The 19,427-nt window shown below is 50.6% G+C and overlaps 1 protein-coding gene across 1 annotated transcript in view; it reads left to right on the top strand.

The window, feature by feature from the left end:
• The window catches only part of dnah2 (dynein, axonemal, heavy chain 2), a 229,307-nt gene that overhangs the window by 209,416 nt on the left and 464 nt on the right, over nucleotides 1–19,427 (top strand). Inside the window, exons 74-84 of the mRNA XM_065021857.1 lie at nucleotides 2,316–2,464; nucleotides 2,961–3,144; nucleotides 3,481–3,671; nucleotides 4,066–4,257; nucleotides 4,573–4,757; nucleotides 9,117–9,357; nucleotides 9,509–9,660; nucleotides 9,798–9,912; nucleotides 17,142–17,318; nucleotides 18,794–18,868; nucleotides 19,051–19,201. Coding sequence (XP_064877929.1) covers nucleotides 2,316–2,464; nucleotides 2,961–3,144; nucleotides 3,481–3,671; nucleotides 4,066–4,257; nucleotides 4,573–4,757; nucleotides 9,117–9,357; nucleotides 9,509–9,660; nucleotides 9,798–9,912; nucleotides 17,142–17,318; nucleotides 18,794–18,868; nucleotides 19,051–19,201 — 1,812 coding nt within the window. The remainder of the gene's footprint in view (nucleotides 1–2,315; nucleotides 2,465–2,960; nucleotides 3,145–3,480; nucleotides 3,672–4,065; nucleotides 4,258–4,572; nucleotides 4,758–9,116; nucleotides 9,358–9,508; nucleotides 9,661–9,797; nucleotides 9,913–17,141; nucleotides 17,319–18,793; nucleotides 18,869–19,050; nucleotides 19,202–19,427) is intronic.

Genomic DNA, 19,427 nt, shown 5'->3' with positions numbered 1-19,427 from the left:
CCCGACCTCTCTCTCTCTCTTCTCCCTCCCGACCTCTCTCTCTCTCTTCTCCCTCCCGACCTCTCTCTCTCTCTCTCTTCTTCCCTCCCGACCTCTCTCTCTCTCTTCTCCCTCCCGACCTCTCTCTCTTCTCCTCGACCTCTCTCTTCTCCCTCCTCCCTCAATCTCTTCTCCTTCCCGACCTCTCTCTCTTCTCCCTCCCGACCTCTCTCTCTTCTCCCTCCCGACCTCTCTCTCTCTCTTCTCCTCCCGACCTCTCTCTCTCTTCTCTCTCCCGACCTCTCTCTCTCTCTTCTCCCTCCCGACCTCTCTCTCTCTCTTCTCCCTCCCGACCTCTCTCTCTCTCTCTCTTCTTCCCTCCCGACCTCTCTCTCTCTCTTCTCCCTCCCGACCTCTCTCTCTTCTCCTTCCCGACCTCTCTCTTCTCCCTCCCTCCCTCAATCTCTTCCCTCCCGATCTCTCTCTCTTCTCCTTCCCGACCTCTCTCTCTTCTCCTTCCCGACCTCTCTCTCTTCTCCTTCCCGACCTCTCTCTCTTCTCCCTCCCGACCGACCTCTCTCTCTTCTCCTTCCCGGCCTCTCTCTCTTCTCCTTCCCGGCCTCTCTCTCTTCTCCTTCCCGACCTCTCTCTCTTCTCCCTCCCGACCTCTCTCTCTTCTCCCTCCCGACCTCTCTCTCTCTTCTCCCTCCCGACCTCTCTCTCTTCTCCCTCCCTCCCGACCTGTCCCTCTTCTCCCTCCCGACCTGTCTCTATTCTCCCTCCCGACCTGTCTCTCTTCTCCCTCCCGACCTCTCTCTCTTCTCCCTCCCGACCTCTCTCTCTTCACCCTCCCTCCCGACCTGTCTCTCTTCTCCCTCCCTCCCGACCTGTCTCTCTTCTCCCTCCCTCCCTCCCTGTCTCTCTTCTCCCTCCCGACCTGTCTCTCTTCTCCCTCCCGACCTCTCTCTCTTCTCCCTCCCGACCTCTATTTCTTCTCCCTCCCGACCTCTCTCTCTTCCCCTCCCGACCTCTCTCTCTCTCTTCTCCCTCCCGACCTCTCTCTCTCTCTTCTCCCTCCCGACCTCTCTCACTCTCTTCTCCCTCCCGACCTCTCTCTCTCTCTTCTCCCTCCCGACCTCTCTCTCTCTTCTCCCTCCCGACCTCTCTCTCTCTCTCTCTTCTCCCTCCCGACCTCTCTCTCTCTCTCTCTTCTCCCTCCCGACCTCTCTCTCTCTCTCTTCTCCCTCCCGACCTCTCTCTCTCTCTTCTCCCTCCCGACCTCTCTCTCTTCTCCTTCCCGACCTCTCTCTTCTCCCTCCCTCTCTCTCTTCTCCTTCCCGACCTCTCTCTCTTCTCCCTCCCGACCTCTCTCCCTTCTCCCTCCCGACCTCTCTCTCTCTTCTCCTTCCCGACCTCTCTCTTCTCCCTCCCTCTCTCTCTTCTCCCTCCCGATCTCTCTCTCTTCTCCTTCCCGACCTCTCTCTCTTCTCATTCCCGACCTCTCTCTCTTCTCCCTCCCGACCTCTCTCCCTTCTCCCTCCCGACCTCTCTCTCTCTTCTCCTTCCCGACCTCTCTCTTCTCCCTCCCTCTCTCTCTTCTCCCTCCCGATCTCTCTCTCTTCTCCTTCCCGACCTCTCTCTCTTCTCCTTCCCGACCTCTCTCTCTTCTCCTTCCCGACCTCTCTCTCTTCTCCCTCCCGACCGACCTCTTTCTCTTCTCCTTCCCGGCCTCTCTCTCTTCTCCTTCCCGGCCTCTCTCTCTTCTCCTTCCCGAACTCTCTCTCTTCTCCCTCCCGACCTCTCTCTCTTCTCCCTCCCGACCTCTCTCTCTTCTCCTTCCCGACCTCTCTCTCTTCTCCTTCCCGACCTCTCTCTCTTCTCCTTCCCGACCTCTCTCTCTTCTCCCTCCCGACCTCTCTCTCTTCTCCCTCCCGACCTCTCTCTCTTCTCCCTCCCGACCTCTCTCTCTTCTCCTTCCCGACTCTCTCTCTTCTCCCTCCCGACCTCTCTCTCTTCTCCCTCCCGACCTCTCTCTCTTCTCCTTCCCGACCTCTCTCTCTTCTCCCTCCCGACCTCTCTCTCTTCTCCTTCCCGACCTCTCTCTCTTCTCCTTCCCGACCTCTCTCTCTCTTCTCCCTCCCGACCTCTCTCTCTCTTCTCCTTCCCGACCTCTCTTTCTCCTTCCCGACCTCTCTCTCTTCTCCTTCCCGACCTCTCTCTCTTCTCCTTCCCGACCTCTCTCTCTTCTCCTTCCCGACCTCTCTCTCTTCTCCTTCCCGACCTCTCTCTCTTCTCCTTCCCAACCTCTCTTTTTCCGTCCACCCTCCCCACACCAGGTGAGTGGGAGAATGGTTGTAATGAGCTCCAGAGGATGTTGATCGTGCGCTCGCTGCGGCAGGACCGCGTCGCCTTCTGCGTCTCCGCCTTCATCATCAACAACCTGGGATCACGTTTCGTGGAGCCGCCCGTACTCGACATGAAGGCTGTGAGTGTGTGTGTCGGAGTGCATATGTGTGTGTGCGCGCGCGCGTGTGTGTGACGAGACTGTGAGTGGCACTCAGAGGAGACTGTTTGATCCCCCTCCCCCCTGCTCTCTGTGTCACTGTCTCACTCCCACGCTGACACGTTCAGCCTCGATGACGGCTGAGGGATCTGGCACAAGATGGCTGCCAACCAGAGCCAAGATGGATCCCCTGCGTTGTGGAGGTGGTCCATTTTGAGATGGGTCATTCTGGCCTTCTGGAGTTATTCCTGACCACTTGACCTGAACAGGAAAAACATTTGTTCCCAGTAATCCTCTATGTATTGATGTGAAAGCACTTGGTAAAAAAATGTCACATTTGTCACAAACCCAATTGGGGGATGATACTTGCATCCAACTGCCATCAACTGTGACCATTAACAAGAACTGTACTAATACAATAGTAATTTCTCTCTTGGTCCTCCCCTGATCTCTGTCACTGTGTTGATGCTTCCCCCAGGTGGTGGAGGACTCGACCACTAAGACTCCCCTGATATTCGTGTTGTCTCCGGGGGTGGACCCTACAGGAGCCCTGCTACAGCTGGCTGAGGCCTCAGGGATGAGCAGGAAATTCCATGCCCTCTCCCTGGGCCAGGGTCAAGCCCCCATTGCCACACGCATGATCAAAGAGGGAGTGAAGAGCGGTACGAATTTCCCTTTCTCTCTCTCTTCTCGGCGTCTGTTTCTCGTTCATTGTTGATAGTTACTTTGCTGAGTATTTATAGGACTCCTCTCTCTGTCCCCCATGCCCTGTTTGTGGACTGCAGTGTCATTTGTTATGTTCTATCTGGCTGTCACTTCCTGTAGCTTGTTGTGATTTCAGCCACACCTCTCTATACTTGACCAAATGTCATCTCCATACATCAGATTGTACTCGTAATACATCAGTACTGTTGTTTTTGGAAAAGTCGATTTTTAATATCGCTTCTCCTCCACTCTTTCCTCTATTCTCCTCTCCCACTCCCACTCCCACTCCACAGGTCACTGGGTGTTCCTGGCTAACTGCCACCTGTGTCTGTCCTGGATGCCCCAGCTGGATAAGTTAGTGGAACAGCTGCAGGTGGAGGAGCCCCATCCTGACTTCAGACTGTGGCTCAGCTCCTCTCCTCACCCTGACTTCCCCATCGCTATCCTGCAGGCCGGCATCAAGATGACCACCGAACCGCCTCGGGTAGACAGAGAGAGGATATACACTACTGTACTCACACATACACACACAGGCACACACTTTAAGAGAACACATCTAGATACATTTTCAGAATGATCTACTCTCTTTTGCCTTTGCCCCACTCAATTCTCTCACTCTCCCCCTCTCCCTCCCTCCCTCCCTCCCTCTCTCCCTCTCCCTCCCTCCCTCCCTCCCTCTCCCCCTCCCTCCCTCCCTCTCCCTCCCTCCCTCCCTCTCCCCCTCCCTCCCTCCCTCTCCCTCCCTCCCTCCCTCTCTCCCTCCCTCCCTCCCTCTCTCTCCTTTCCCTCCCTCCCCTCCCTCCTCCCTCCCTCCCTCCCCTCCCCCTCCCTCCCTCCCTCCTCCCCCCTCCCTCCCCCTCCCTCCCTCCCTCCCTCAGGGTGTGAAGTCCAATATGAAACGTCTGTACCAGCTGGTGACAGAGAGTCAGTTCACACGCTGTGCCCGGCCTGTGCTCTACAGGAAGCTGCTCTTCGCCCTCTGTTTCTTCCACAGCATCCTCCTAGAGAGGAAGAAGTTCCTACAGCTGGGCTGGAACATTATCTACGGCTTCAACGACTCTGACTTCGAGGTAAGTCACACACAAAACTGGCTTCCAGTCGTAGTCTTAAAACTATCCACAACTTGGCTCTTTCTACTTGGTAAAAATAGTCAATTAGGAGAGGGGAATGTCAGGTATTTCTGAGTCTGATATGGATTGTGAAGATTTGATGTTGAAGAATGCTTGAAAACGGTGACAGAATTTTTCACCTACTCCTTTCCCTTGTAAGACAATGAAGACTAACAAAATGCTGACCTCTCTACATCCTGTTGCGTGAGACAGAAAGCAGTGTATAAATCACCCCCAGGGGTGCTAACAGCAGGCGTGTCCTCATCCCTCCTCCAGGTTAGTGAGAGTCTGATGAGTCTGTACTTAGATGAGTACGAGGAGATCCCCTGGGACGCCCTCAAGTACCTGATCGCCGGGGTCAACTACGGCGGTCACGTGACTGACGACTTTGACAGACGCCTGCTCACCACGTACATCAACGACTACTTCTGTGAGGCCGCCGTCGCCGCGCCATTCTTCAAGTGAGGATGACACGCGCGTACAAACACACACAGCGATACACACACACACACACACAAACGACTGTCTCTTTCACTCTCTCTCTCCTCAAACACACATAAAGATCTAGTCATGGCAGAGCTTACTGCGGCTGCTGTCTGGTTACAGGTACTCATAAAGCCTGAGGACCGTGAGCACCACCATGTGGCCAGCGTTGATATTACAGTCACTCTGAGGAGTCCAGCCCTGTTGCTGCTTATTCCTGCCTATCCAGTACTTTCTAAGGGTCGATTTGGGATTGGACAACAATCTTGTACTGTAATACTTTCCTCTCCTCTCTCTCTACCTCCTACATCCCCCGGGACGGGCCCTAGTCCTCCTACAGGGTTATGTAGTGTTAACAGTCTCTTCTCCCCTCTATCTAGACTCTCCTCTCTCTCTACCTACTACATCCCCCGGGACGGGCCCTAGTCCTCCTACAGGGTTATGTAGTGTTAACAGTCTCTTCTCCCCTCTATCTAGACTCTCCTCTCTCTCTACCTCCTACATCCCCCGGGACGGGCCCTAGTCCTCCTACAGGGTTATGTAGTGTTAACAGTCTCTTCTCCCCTCTATCTAGACTCTCCTCTCTCTCTACCTACTACATCCCCCGGGACGGGCCCCAGTCCTCCTACAGGGTTATGTAGTGTTAACAGTCTCTTCTGCCCTCTATCTAGACACTCCTCTCTCTCTACCTACTACATCCCCCGGGACGGGCCCTAGTCCTCCTACAGGGTTATGTAGTGTTAACAGTCTCTTCTCCCCTCTATCTAGACTCTCCTCTCTCTCTACGTACTACATCCCCCGGGACGGGCCCTAGTCCTCCTACAGGGTTATGTAGTGTTAACAGTCTCTTCTCCCCTCTATCTAGACTCTCCTCTCTCTCTCTACCTCCTACAGGGTTATGTAGTGTTAACAGTCTCTTCTCCCTCTATCTAGACTCTCCTCTCTCTCTACCTACTACATCCCCGGGACGGGCCCTAGTCCTCCTACAGGGTTATGTAGTGTTAACAGTCTCTTTCCCCTCTATCTAGACTCTCCTCTCTCTCTACCTACTACATTCCCCGGGACGGGTCCCAGTCCTCCTACAGGGTTATGTAGTGTTAACAGTCTCTTCTCCCCTCTATCTAGACTCTCCTCTCTCTCTCTCTACCTCCTACAGGGTTATGTAGTGTTAACAGTCTCTTCTCCCCTCTATCTAGACTCTCCTCTCTCTCTACCTACTACATCCCCCGGGACGGGCCCTAGTCCTCCTACAGGGTTATGTAGTGTTAACAGTCTCTTCTCCCCTCTATCTAGACTCTCCTCTCTCTCTACCTACTACATCCCCCGGGACGGGCCCTAGTCCTCCTACAGGGTTATGTAGTGTTAATAGTCTCTTCTCCCCTCTATCTAGACTCTCCTCTCTCTCTCTACCTCCTACAGGGTTATGTAGTGTTAACAGTCTCTTCTCCCCTCTATCTAGACTCTCCTCTCTCTCTACCTACTACATCCCCCGGGACGGGCCCTAGTCCTCCTACAGGGTTATGTAGTGTTAACAGTCTCTTCTCCCCTCTATCTAGACTCTCCTCTCTCTCTACCTACTACATCCCCCGGGACGGGCCCTAGTCCTCCTACAGGGTTATGTAGTGTTAACAGTCTCTTCTCCCCTCTATCTAGACTCTCCTCTCTCTCTACCTACTACATTCCCCGGGACGGGTCCCAGTCCTCCTACAGGGTTATGTAGTGTCAACAGTCTCTTCTCCCCTCTATCTAGCCTCTCCTCTCTCTCTACCTACTACATCCCCCGGGACGGGCCCTAGTCCTCCTACAGGGTTATGTAGTGTTAACAGTCTCTTCTCCCCTCTATCTAGACTCTCCTCTCTCTCTACCTACTACATTCCCCGGGACGGGTCCCAGTCCTCCTACAGGGTTATGTAGTGTTAACAGTCTCTTCTCCCCTCTATCTAGACTCTCCTCTCTCTCTCTACCTCCTACAGGGTTATGTAGTGTTAACAGTCTCTTCTCCCCTCTATCTAGACTCTCCTCTCTCTCTACCTACTACATCCCCCGGGACGGGCCCTAGTCCTCCTACAGGGTTATGTAGTGTTAACAGTCTCTTCTGCCCTCTATCTAGACTCTCCTCTCTCTCTCTACCTCCTACATCCCCCGGGACGGGCCCTAGTCCTCCTACAGGGTTATGTAGTGTTAACAGTCTCTTCTCCCCTCTATCTAGACTCTCCTCTCTCTCTACCTACTACATTCCCCGGGACGGGTCCCAGTCCTCCTACAGGGTTATGTAGTGTTAACAGTCTCTTCTCCCCTCTATCTAGACTCTCCTCTCTCTCTACCTACTACATCCCCCGGGACGGGCCCTAGTCCTCCTACAGGGTTATGTAGTGTTAACAGTCTCTTCTCCCCTCTATCTAGACTCTCCTCTCTCTCTACCTACTACATTCCCCGGGACGGGTCCCAGTCCTCCTACAGGGTTATGTAGTGTTAACAGTCTCTTCTCCCCTCTATCTAGACTCTCCTCTCTCTCTCTCTACCTCCTACAGGGTTATGTAGTGTTAACAGTCTCTTCTCCCCTCTATCTAGACTCTCCTCTCTCTCTACCTACTACATCCCCCGGGACGGGCCCTAGTCCTCCTACAGGGTTATGTAGTGTTAACAGTCTCTTCTCCCTCTATCTAGACTCTCCTCTCTCTCTACCTACTACATCCCCGGGACGGGCTCCTAGTCCTCCTACAGGGTTATGTAGTGTTAACAGTCTCTTCTCCCCTCTATCTAGACTCTCCTCTCTCTCTACCTACTACATCCCCCGGGACGGGCCCTAGTCCTCCTACAGGGTTATGTAGTGTTAATAGTCTCTTCTCCCCTCTATCTAGACTCTCCTCTCTCTCTCTACCTCCTACAGGGTTATGTAGTGTTAACAGTCTCTTCTCCCTCTATCTAGACTCTCCTCTCTCTCTACCTACTACATCCCCCGGGACGGGCCCTAGTCCTCCTACAGGGTTATGTAGTGTTAACAGTCTCTTCTCCCCTCTATCTAGACTCTCCTCTCTCTCTACCTACTACATCCCCCGGGACGGGCCCTAGTCCTCCTACAGGGTTATGTAGTGTTAACAGTCTCTTCTCCCCTCTATCTAGACTCTCCTCTCTCTCTACCTACTACATTCCCCGGGACGGGTCCCAGTCCTCCTACAGGGTTATGTAGTGTCAACAGTCTCTTCTCCCTCTATCTAGCCTCTCTCTCTCTCTACCTACTACATCCCCTCCTAGTCCTCCTACAGGGTTATGTAGTGTTAACAGTCTCTTCTCCCCTCTATCTAGACTCTCCTCTCTCTCTACCTACTACATCCCCCGGGACGGGCCCTAGTCCTCCTACAGGGTTATGTAGTGTTAACAGTCTCTTCTCCCCTCTATCTAGACTCTCCTCTCTCTCTACCTACTACATCCCCCGGGACGGGCCCTAGTCCTTCTACAGGGTTATGTAGTGTTAACAGTCTCTTCTCCCCTCTATCTAGACTCTCCTCTCTCTCTCTACCTCCTACAGGGTTATGTAGTGTTAACAGTCTCTTCTCCCCTCTATCTAGACTCTCCTCTCTCTCTACCTACTACATCCCCGGGACGGGCCCTAGTCCTCCTACAGGGTTATGTAGTGTTAACATCTCTTCTCCCTCTATAGACTCTCCCCCTCTCTCTCTACCTACTACATCCCCGGGACGGGCCCCAGTCCTCCTACAGGGTTATGTAGTGTTAACAGTCTCTTCTCCCTCTATCTAGACTCTCCTCTCTCTCTACCTACTACATCCCCGGGACGGGCCCTAGTCCTCCTACAGGGTTATGTAGTGTTAACAGTCTCTTCTCCCTCTATCTAGACTCTCCTCTCTCTCTACCTACTACATCCCCCGGGACGGGCCCTAGTCCTCCTACAGGGTTATGTAGTGTTAACAGTCTCTTCTCCCCTCTATAGACTCTCCTCTCTCTCTACCTACTACATCCCCCGGGACGGGCCCCAGTCCTCCTACAGGGTTATGTAGTGTTAACAGTCTCTTCTCCCCTCTATCTAGACTCTCCTCTCTCTCTACCTACTACATCCCCCGGGACGGGCCCTAGTCCTCCTACAGGGTTATGTAGTGTTAACAGTCTCTTCTCCCCTCTATCTAGACTCTCCTCTCTCTCTACCTACTACATCCCCCGGGACGGGCCCCAGTCCTCCTACAGGGTTATGTAGTGTTAACAGTCTCTTCTCCCCTCTATCTAGACTCTCCTCTCTCTCTATCTACTACATCCCCCGGGACGGGCCCTAGTCCTCCTACAGGGTTATGTAGTGTTAACAGTCTCTTCTCCCCTCTATCTAGACTCTCCTCTCTCTCTACCTACTACATCCCCCGGGACGGGTCCCAGTCCTCCTACAGGGAGTACATCAGCCTCCTCCCAGCCACGGAGCACCCCGAGGTGTTCGGCCAGCACCCCAACGCTGACATCGCCTCCCAGATTGCTGAGACCAGGACCCTGTTTGACACCCTGCTCTCCCTGCAGCCCCAGGTCACTAGTGGAGCTACTGCCGGAGCAGCTGCCGGGCCCACCAGAGAGAATAAGGTGAGTGGGATGGGTGGGGGGTTACAGTTAGAGGCTGTGTCATGTGCATTTTGTGTGTGTGTGTGTGTGTGTGTGTGTGTGTGTGTGTAGCTCTGTATTTTCTGCATATTCACTATCAGTAAGAGTTTCAGTCGCTCCCCTCTCTCTCCAGGTATTGGAGTTAGCAGCAGACGTGCTGCAGAAGATCCCAGGCCTGATAGACTATGAAGGGACCAGAGTCCTGCTGGCTGACGACCCCTCACCTCTCAACGTGGTCCTACTGCAGGAGATCCAGAGATACAATGCCCTGCTACACACCATCAGGTAGGACAGACAGAGAAGGGGGGGGTGTACGTGGGTGGTTTGTGCAGAGGTGTGTAGCTGCAAATGTGTGTGTAAAAACAAAAGTACTGGATGGATAGTTTAACTGAGCGTGCGTACGTGCGTGTGTGTGTGTCTAGGTCGTCTCTGATAGAGCTGGAGAAGGGGATCAAGGGTCTGGTGGTGATGTCTAGCAGCCTGGAGGAAACATTCCACTGCATCTTCGACGCCCGAGTCCCCCCACTTTGGGTTAAGGTAGGACACAGACACACATACATACACACACACACACTCATGGATTGTTACAGGTCATAGACACACACAAAAAACACACATTTACCATTTATCTCAAGGCATTTGATTCTGCTGTAGTAACTGCCCCAGCGGCAGCAACATCACTAGTATCTGCCCTTGTGCTATGGTGATTGCAACATCTACACATCATTCATGTAACCAGGCACCATTCTATTATGTGAGCACAGCGATATCAACAAATCTGTACATCCAGATCATGGTCAGAAAACCACTTTTAGCTGGAGGGAATGGCAGCCATTTTACGGCCTCTTGACCACTTGTGCTATTTTGTGTATTTTTTTGCACTGGTCTTACCTCTCGTTTCCTATGACCGAAAAGAGCTTCTGTTCATCAGAACAGCCATCACTAACCTCGGTTTGGACTAGGACTTCTACTTCAATGAGTCGGGAGGTGAATGACATATTGATTAACCTCAGACCAGGCCCTAATCCCTGTCACTGGAAGGTGAAAACGGCACTGTAGAGGCCGGCTCGGGCACCCTGATGAGACTACAGCGGCAAATGAATGAATCACCTCTACCCTCTGTTCTATTGGCGAATGTAAAGTTGCTGGAGAATAAACTGGATGTGCTCCCTTCGGGACATTAGGAACTGTAATATACTATGCTTCTCGGAGTCATGGCTGAACAAGGACATGAATAATATACATCTAGCTGGGTTTTCTATGTATCGGCAGGACAGAACGGCAGAGTCCGGGAAGATCAGGGGGGTTGTCTCTTTATTAACAACAACTGGTACGTGATCTCTAGTATTAAGGAAGGCTCGAGGTTCTGCTCACCCGAGTTAGAATACCCCATGACAAGCTGTGGACCATACTATTTACCACGAGAGATTTGTATTTTTCAGAGCTGTCTATTTACCACCACAAACCGATGCTGGCACTAAGACCACACTCAACAAGCTGTATAGGGCCATAAGCAAACAAGAACATGCTCATCCAGAGGTGGCGCTCCTAGTGGCCAGTAATGTTAATGCAGGAAAACTTAAATCCGTTTTACTTCATTTCTACCAGCATGTCACCTGTGGAAATAGAGGAATCACCTTTACTATACACACAGAGACGCATACACATCTCTCTCTCGCCCTCCATTTGGCAAATAGGGCCATAGCTCTATCCTCCTGATTTCTGCTAACAAGCAAAAACTCAAACAGGAATTGCCAGCTCAATACAGAAGTGGTTTGATGAAGCGGATGCTAAGCTACAGGACTGTTTCGCTAGCACAGATTGGCATATGTTCTGGGATTCATCTGATGGCATTGAGGTGTTTACCACATCGGTCACCGGCTTCATTAATAAGTGCATCGACGACGTTGTCCCGACAGTGACCATACATACGTACATATCCCAACCAGAAGACATGGATTACAGACAACATCCGCACTGAGCTAAAGGCTATTCGGAAAGTATTCAGACCCTTGACTTTTTCCACATTTTGTTAGGTTACAGCCTTATTCTAAAAATTGATGAAATCGTTTTTTCCCCTCATCAATTCACATACAATACCCCATGATGACAAAGCAAAAACACCTTTTTAGATTTTCTTTTGCTAATTTATATATATGTATATTTTTAAATCAATACCACATTTACATAAGTATTCAGACCCTTTACTCAGTACTTTGTTGAAGCACCTTTGGCAGCGATTACAGCCTTAAGTCTTCTTGGGTCTGACGCTACAAGCTTGGCACACCTGTATTTGGGGTGTTTCTCCCATTCTTCTCTGCAGATCCTCTCAAGCTCTGTCAGGTTGGATGGGGAGCGTCGCTGCACAGCTATTTTCAGGTCTCGCCAGAGATGTTCAATCGGGGTTCAAGTCAGGCCCCTGGCTGGGCCACTCGTCGTCATTCAGAGACTTGTCTCCAAGCCACTCCTGCGTTGTCTTGGCTGTGTGCTTAGGGTTGTTGTCTTGTTGGAAGGTGAACAGTCGCCCCAGTCTGAGGTCCTGAGGGCTCTGGAGCAGGTACTTTGCTCCATTCATCTTTGCCTCGATCCTGACTCCCAGTCCCTGCTGCTGAAAAATGGACCCACAGCGTGATGCTGCCACCACCATGCTTCATCGTAGGGATGGTGCCAGGTTTCCTCCAGACGTGACACTTGACATTCAGGCCAAAGAGTTCAATCTAGGTTTCATCAGACCAAAGAATCTTGTTTCTCATGATCTGAGAGTCTTTAGTTATTTTTGGGCAAACCTCAAGCGGGCTGTCATGTGGCTTTTATTGAGGAGTGGCTTCCGTCTGGCCACTCTACCATAAAGGCCTGATTGCTGGAGTGCTGCAGAGATGGTTGTCCTTCTGGAAGGTTCTCCCATCTCCACAGAGGAACTCTAGAGCTCTGTCAGAGTGACCATCGGGTTCTTGGTCACCTCCCTGACCAAGGCCCTTCTCCCTCGATTGCTCAGTTTGGCCAGGCGGCCAGCTCTAGGAAGAGTCTTGGTGGTTCCAAACTTCTTCCATTTAAGAATTATGGAGGTCACTGTGTTCTTGGGAACCTTTAATGCTGCAGAGATTTTTTGGTACCCTTCTTCAGATCTGTGCCTCGACACAATCCTTTAATACATTTGCAAACATTTCTAAAAACCTATTTTCGCTTTGTCATTATGGGCTATTGTGTGTAGATTGCTGAGGAATTGTTTTTATTTAATCCATTTTAGAATAAGTAACATAACAAAATGTGGAAGAAGTCAAGGGGTCTGAATACTTTCCGAAGGCACTGTATTATGTCCTGATTGCCTAGTGACTTTTACCCCTACACACATGTAGAATCTGTATTACCTCAATTACCTCAACTACCTCGTTCCCCCGCACATTGACTCAGTACTGGTACTCCTTGCATATAGCCTCATTACTACCTCGTACCCCTGCATATTGACTCAGTACTGGTACTACTTGCATATAGCCTCATTACTACCTCGTACCCCTGCATATTGACTCAGTACTGGTACTACTTGCATATAGCCTCATTACTACCTCGTACCCCTGCATATTGACTCAGTACTGGTACTACTTGCATATAGCCCTCATTACCTCGTACCCCTGCATATTGACTCAGTACTGGTACTACTTGCATATAGCCTCGTTACTACCTCGTACCCCTGCATATTGACTCAGTACTGGTACTACTTGCATATAGCCTCGTTACTACCTCGTACCCCTGCATATTGACTCAGTACTGGTACTACTTGCATATAGCCTCGTTACTACCTCGTACCCCTGCATATTGACTCAGTACTGGTACTACTTGCATATAGCCTCGTTACTACCTCGTACCCCTGCATATTGACTCAGTACTGGTACTACTTGCATATAGCCTCGTTACTACCTCGTACCCCTGCATATTGACTCAGTACTGGTACTACTTGCATATAGCCTCGTTATTGTTTTTACTGTGTTACTATTTCCTTTTTTATTTTGCAAATATTTGTCTTACTTTTTAACTCTGCGTTGTTGGGAAAGGGCTCGTAAGTAAGCATTTCACTGTAAAGTCTGCACCTGTTGTATTCGGCACGTGATCAACAAAATGTGATTTCAATTTGACTTTAGAGGAATGTTCTGCTGATAGATACAGTGAGGTTGAATTGATGACGTTACATATTCAGCCTTATACCTAACAACAAGACAACCCACAGACACTATCAAGGCAGAGCAGCAGCTGTTGATGGTACATAAGGTCCATTCCCTTATGTAGCATTTAATACCATACTTTCCCCAAAACACGCTTCCATGGTCAAATGAATGGCCAATCTGGGTAGTGGGGACATACCCACTGGGCACAGACGTCAATTCCACGTTGGTTTAACGAAATTTCATTGAAATGACGTGGAAACAACGTTGATTCAACCAGTGTGGGCCCAGTGGGAAAGTCCAGTATTAGTGTGATTTATAGAAGAACATAGAGGCTGTCAGAAGCCATCTCGGCTATGTCAAAAGGAGCAATCTGATCGGACTGGAAAACGTCAGTGTGTGAGCCTGGGGCAGGAGAGGGGGGAAGGGACACACACACACACTCACACTTGCGCCCGCGCGCACACACACACACACAGATCCACGTTTTCTAGGACGAGCGAGGCAGCCTGGCCAAAATTAAAGCCATGAGTCTGAGGGAGCAGAAATATAATGACAGTCTGCCATGCCTGCCAGGGGTGAATGGAACATGGACAGACGGACGGAAGGAGAGAGAGCAAGAGAAGGAGGGGGGATAGTGTTCTAGAAGGGGTTGTTGTTCATCCCCGGAGCAGGGACAGGGAGAGAGAGAGGGACAATCAATGAGAGAAAGAGAAGGGGAAGAGAGCGAGAGAGACAGGCAATCAATGAGAGAAAGAGAAGGGAGAGAGAGCTTGACAGACAGGGGAAAAAATAGTGAGGAAAGCAGAATGAAGTAGGGGACTAGATATAGAGGGTAGAGTAATGAGGCAGTGGAGTTGAGAGAGAGAGAGACACAGCTGGAGCTGAAGCATTAATGGCCATCCTGTCCTCCTCTCATAAAGAGGGGGCCAGTAACAGGGTAGAGCAGGCCTCTTTCCCTCTCTCTCTGTCCCTTTCTCTCGCTCTCCCTCTCTCTCTGTCCCTTTCTCTCGCTCTCCCTCTCTCTCTGTCCCTTTCTCTCGCTCTCCCTCTCTCTCTGTCCCTTTCTCTCTCTCTCTCTCTCTCTTCCTCTCTCTCTGTCCCTTTCTCTCGCTCTCCCTCTCTCTGTCCCTTTCTCTCGCTCTCCCTCTCTCTCTGTCCCTTTCTCTCGCTCTCCCTCTCTCTCTGTCCCTTTCTCTCGCTCTCCCTCTCTCTGTCCCTTTCTCTCTCTCTCTCTCTCTCTTCCTCTCTCTCTGTCCCTTTCTCTCGCTCTCCCTCTCTCTGTCCCTTTCTCTCTCTCTCTGTCCCTTTCTCTCGCTCTCCCTCTCTCTGTCCCTTTCTCTCGCTCTCCCTCTCTCTCTGTCCCTTTCTCTCGCTCTCCCTCTCTCTCTGTCCCTTTCTCTGTCCCTCTCTCTCTGTCCCTTTCTCCTCTCCCTCTCTCTCTGTCCCTTTCTCTCTCTCTCTCTCTCTCTTCTCTCTCTCTGTCCCTTTCTCTCGCTCTCCCTCTCTCTGTCCCTTTCTCTCGCTCTCCCTCTCTCTCTGTCCCTTTCTCTCGCTCTCCCTCTCTCTCTGTCCCTTTCTCTCTCTCTCTCTCTCTCTTCCTCTCTCTCTGTCCCTTTCTCTCGCTCTCCCTCTCTCTGTCCCTTTCTCTCTCTCTCTGTCCCCTTCCCTCTCTCTGTCCCTTTCTCTCGCTCTCCTCTCTCTCTGTCCCTTTCTCTCGCTCTCCCTCTCTCTCTGTCCCTTTCTCTCGCTCTCCCTCTCTCTCTGTCCCTTTCTCTCGCTCTCCTCTCTCTCTGTCCCTTTCTCTCTCTCTCTCTCTCTCTTCTCTCTCTCTGTCCCTTTCTCTCCTCCCTCTCTCTGTCCCTTTCTCTCGCTCTCCCTCTCTCTCTGTCCCTTTCTCTCGCTCTCCCTCTCTCTCTGTCCCTTTCTCTCGCTCTCCCTCTCTCTCTGTCCCTTTCTCTCTCTCTCTCTCTCTTCCTCTCTCTCTGTCCCTTTCTCTCGCTCTCCCTCTCTCTGTCCCTTTCTCTCGCTCTCCCTCTCTCTCTGTCCCTTTCTCTCGCTCTCCCTCTCTCTCTGTCCCTTTCTCTCGCTCTCCCTCTCTCTCTGTCCCTTTCTCTCGCTCTCCCTCTCTCTCTGTCCCTTTCTCCTCTCTCTCTCCTCTCTCTCTCTGTCCCTTTCTCTCGCTCTCCCCTCTCTCTGTCCCTTTCTCTCTCTCTCTGTCCCTTTCTCTGTTTCTTTCTCTGTCCCTTTCTCTCGCTCTCCCTCTCTCTCTGTCCCTTTCTCTCGCTCTCCCCTCTCTCTGTCCCTTTCTCTCACTCTCCCTCTCTCTCTGTCCCTTTCTCTCGCTCTCCTCTCTCTCTCTGTCCCTTTCTCTCGCTCTCCCTCTCTCTCTGTCCCTTTATCTCGCTCTCCCTCTCTCTCTGTCCCTTTCTCTCGCTCTCCCTCTCTCCCTTTCTCTCACTCTCCCTCTCTCTCTGTCCCTTTCTCTCGCTCTCCCTCTCTCTCTGTCCCTTTCTCTCGCTCTCCCTCTCTCTCTGTCCCTTTCTCTCGCTCTCTCACTCTGTTTCTCTCTCTGTCCCTTTCTCTCGCTCTCCCTCTCTCTCTGTCCCTTTCTCTCGCTCTCCCTCTCTCCCTTTCTCTCGCTCTCCCTCTCTCTCTGTCCCTTTGTCTCGCTCTCCCTCTCTCTCTCTGTCCCTTTCTCTCGCTCTCCCTCTCTCTCTGTCCCTTTCTCTCGCTCTCTCTCTCTCTGTCCCTTTCTCTCACTCTCTTTCTCGCACTCTCTTTTTCTCTCTCTCCTCTCCCTCTGTCTGTCTCTCTTTGTCTGGCTGTACTGTAATAGTCAGCACTGGGCTGGTTGGGCTTTAGGAAGGGAACTGGAGCAGAGACAGCAGGTTTACTCTACTTATTACACTGCAATTACCCCCCCAGCTTCCCCTCAGCCCCAGATACGGCATTGTGACTTTGTTTAGGCACCAAGTGTCCACCTGATGACCCAGTGGACCAGACACACACTCAGGCAGACACGCACACCCACACAGACACGCACACACCCACACACACACACACACAAGGGCGCACCCACATAAACTGCCCTCAATGACCCCTCTGAAGAGAGACACACACACTCCTTTTTTCATCCGCCCCATCCCCCGACACACAGTAGAATCTTTGGCAGACCACCGCGGTCTCACTGACTACTGGAACGAGTTGTACACTGTTTTAATGAAGAATTGAACCTTAGGACATAATAACAGTTGGATTGTGTTTCCAGTCCAGTGTGTACGGGGGTCAGTCAGTAGAAAATGAGTGTTGCTTCCCAAATGGCACCCTAATTCCCTACCCTAGTGCACTACATATGTAGTACACTGTATTGGGCATAGGGTGCCATTTGGGAGGTAGTCTGTGCAGGCAGGATGATGGGTTAACACACCTTCAATAACAGAACACTGACTCACTGAGTACAGGCCTAGAGGAACCGAACACTACAGGTTCATATGATGCTGCTGGGACAGTTACTATAGCAGGACAGCATATACTATTGACGTTGCTGTGTGTCTCTGTCTCTTTCTTTGCCTGTCTGAAGTGTCTTGTCTCCTCCGTCCTCCTCAGGCCTACCCGTCTTTGAAGCCACTGGCATCGTGGACCAGGGACCTGTGCCAGCGCGTGGAGCAGTTTGCCCGCTGGGCAGAGACGGCCCACCCCCCTACCCTCTTCTGGCTCTCTGGCTTCACCTTTCCCACTGGCTTCCTCACCGCTGTGTTACAGTCGTCCGCACGTCAGCACAGCGTGAGGCCCCACACACATACTGAACCAGTCAAAAGTTTGGACACGCCTACTCATTCAAGGGTTTTTCTTTATTTTTACTATTTTCTACATTGTAGAAAAATAGCGAAGACGTCAGAACTATTAAATAACACATATGGAATCATGTAGTAACCAAAAAAGTGTTAAACAGATCAAAATATATTTTAGATTCTTCAAAGTAGTCACCCTTTGCCTTGATAACAGCTTTGCACACTCTTGGCATTCTCTCAACCAGCTTCACCTGGAATGCTTTTCCAACAGTCTCTTGAAGGAGTTCTGACATGGAGGCAGGTGGTTAGACTAGTGGTTAGAGTGTTGGACTAGTAACCGAAAGGTTGCAAAATCGAATCCCCGAGCTGACAAGGTAAAAATCTGTCGATCTGCCCCTGACGAAGGCAGTTAACACACTGTTCCTAGGCCGTCATTGAAAATAAGAATTTGTTCTTAACTGACTTGCCTTGTAAAATAAAATAAAAAAACATATGCTGAGAAATTGTTGGCTGCTTTCCTTCACTCTGCGGTCCAACTCATCCCAAAGCATCTCAATTGGGTTGAGGTCAGGTGATTGTGGAGGCCAGGTTGGCGTATCGCTGCAGAATACTGTGGTAGCCATGCAGGTTAAGTGAGCCTTGAATTCAAAATAAATCACTGACAGTGTCACCATCACACCTCCTCTTTCATGCTTCACGGTGGGAACCACACATGCGGAGATCATCCGTTCACCTACTCTTCGTCTCACCAAGACAGTGGTTGGAACCAAAAATCTCAAATTTGAACTTATCAGACCAAAGGACAGATTTCCACTGGTCTAATGTCTGTTGCGTATTTTGCTTCTAAATTAATCACTGACAGTGTCACCAGCAAAGCACCATCACACCTCCTCCATGCTTCACGATGGGAACCAAGGCAAAGGGTGGCTACTTTGAAGAATCTCAAATATGAAACACTTTTTTGGTTACTACATGATTCCATATGTGTTATTTCATAGTTGATGTCTTCACTATTATTCTACAATGTAGAAAATAGTAAAAATATAGAAAAACCCTTGAATGAGTCGGTGTGTCCAAACTTTGGACTGGTACTGTTTATTTATACACACACACACACACACACCAACACAAACACGTACACACACACAGCACCGACCCCTTAATCTGCACACTCACCAAACACAACGACTGAGAGAACGTTCAAACTGTGTTCACAAACTAACCAAAACTACTCTATACCGCAAACCCTCGTAAACTGCTGCACAGGAATGTGTCGTGTTTGGTTTATAATTATGCCCACATAATAACTTTTCTATGGATATGCAGTACCGCTGTCGGGATAATAAAGAGTACTTGAACTTCAACCATGCCAAGTTAACCTCTAAAGTAAAATGTTCACTTCGTCATGCGTTGAGGTCAATGGGAGACTTAGTGAAAATCTGACTAACACTTATGTATTACCCACAGGTGTCAGTGGACACTCTATCCTGGGAGTTTATTGTTGCGACAGTGGACGACAACAACCTCCTTTTCCCACCCAAGGTGAGACACCCGTTTTCACTGTAAATCAGTGTCCTTTTCTCCACAACTCTTTTCCCTCAACGTGTCTAGTTTAGGGCTCGGAATACTCTTCCTGGTCAGACCGCATGGTCAGAAGAAAACCCTAATCTATTGTAAGTCATGCAACTTTCTCCTTCTTCTTCCCTCTTTCCTCCCCTCCTCAGGATGGGGTGTTTATCCGGGGGTTGTATCTGGAAGGGGCTGGCTGGGACAAGAAGAACTCCTGTCTGGTGGAGGCTAAGCCAATGCAGCTGGTCTGCCCCATCCCCACCATCCACTTCAAACCTGTTGAGAACCGCAAGAAGATAGCCAAGAGTAAGACAAAAAAATAAAACATCTCTCTCTCTCTCTGTGTCTCTCTCTCTCTCTGTGTCTCTCTCTCTGTGTGTGTCTCTCTCTCTCTCTCTGTGTCTCTCTCTCTGTCTCTCTGTGTCTCTCTCTCTCTGTGTCTCTCTCTGTGTCTCTCGCTCTCTTCTCTCTCTTTCTCTTTCTTTCTGTATCTGCCAAGTGACTGATGTAATGTCTGTGTGTGTGTGTGTGT

Source organism: Oncorhynchus nerka, linkage group LG8, assembly GCF_034236695.1.
Source record: "Oncorhynchus nerka isolate Pitt River linkage group LG8, Oner_Uvic_2.0, whole genome shotgun sequence".
Taxonomy (NCBI): domain Eukaryota; kingdom Metazoa; phylum Chordata; class Actinopteri; order Salmoniformes; family Salmonidae; genus Oncorhynchus; species Oncorhynchus nerka.
This window is presented reverse-complemented; position numbering and strand designations above follow the sequence as displayed.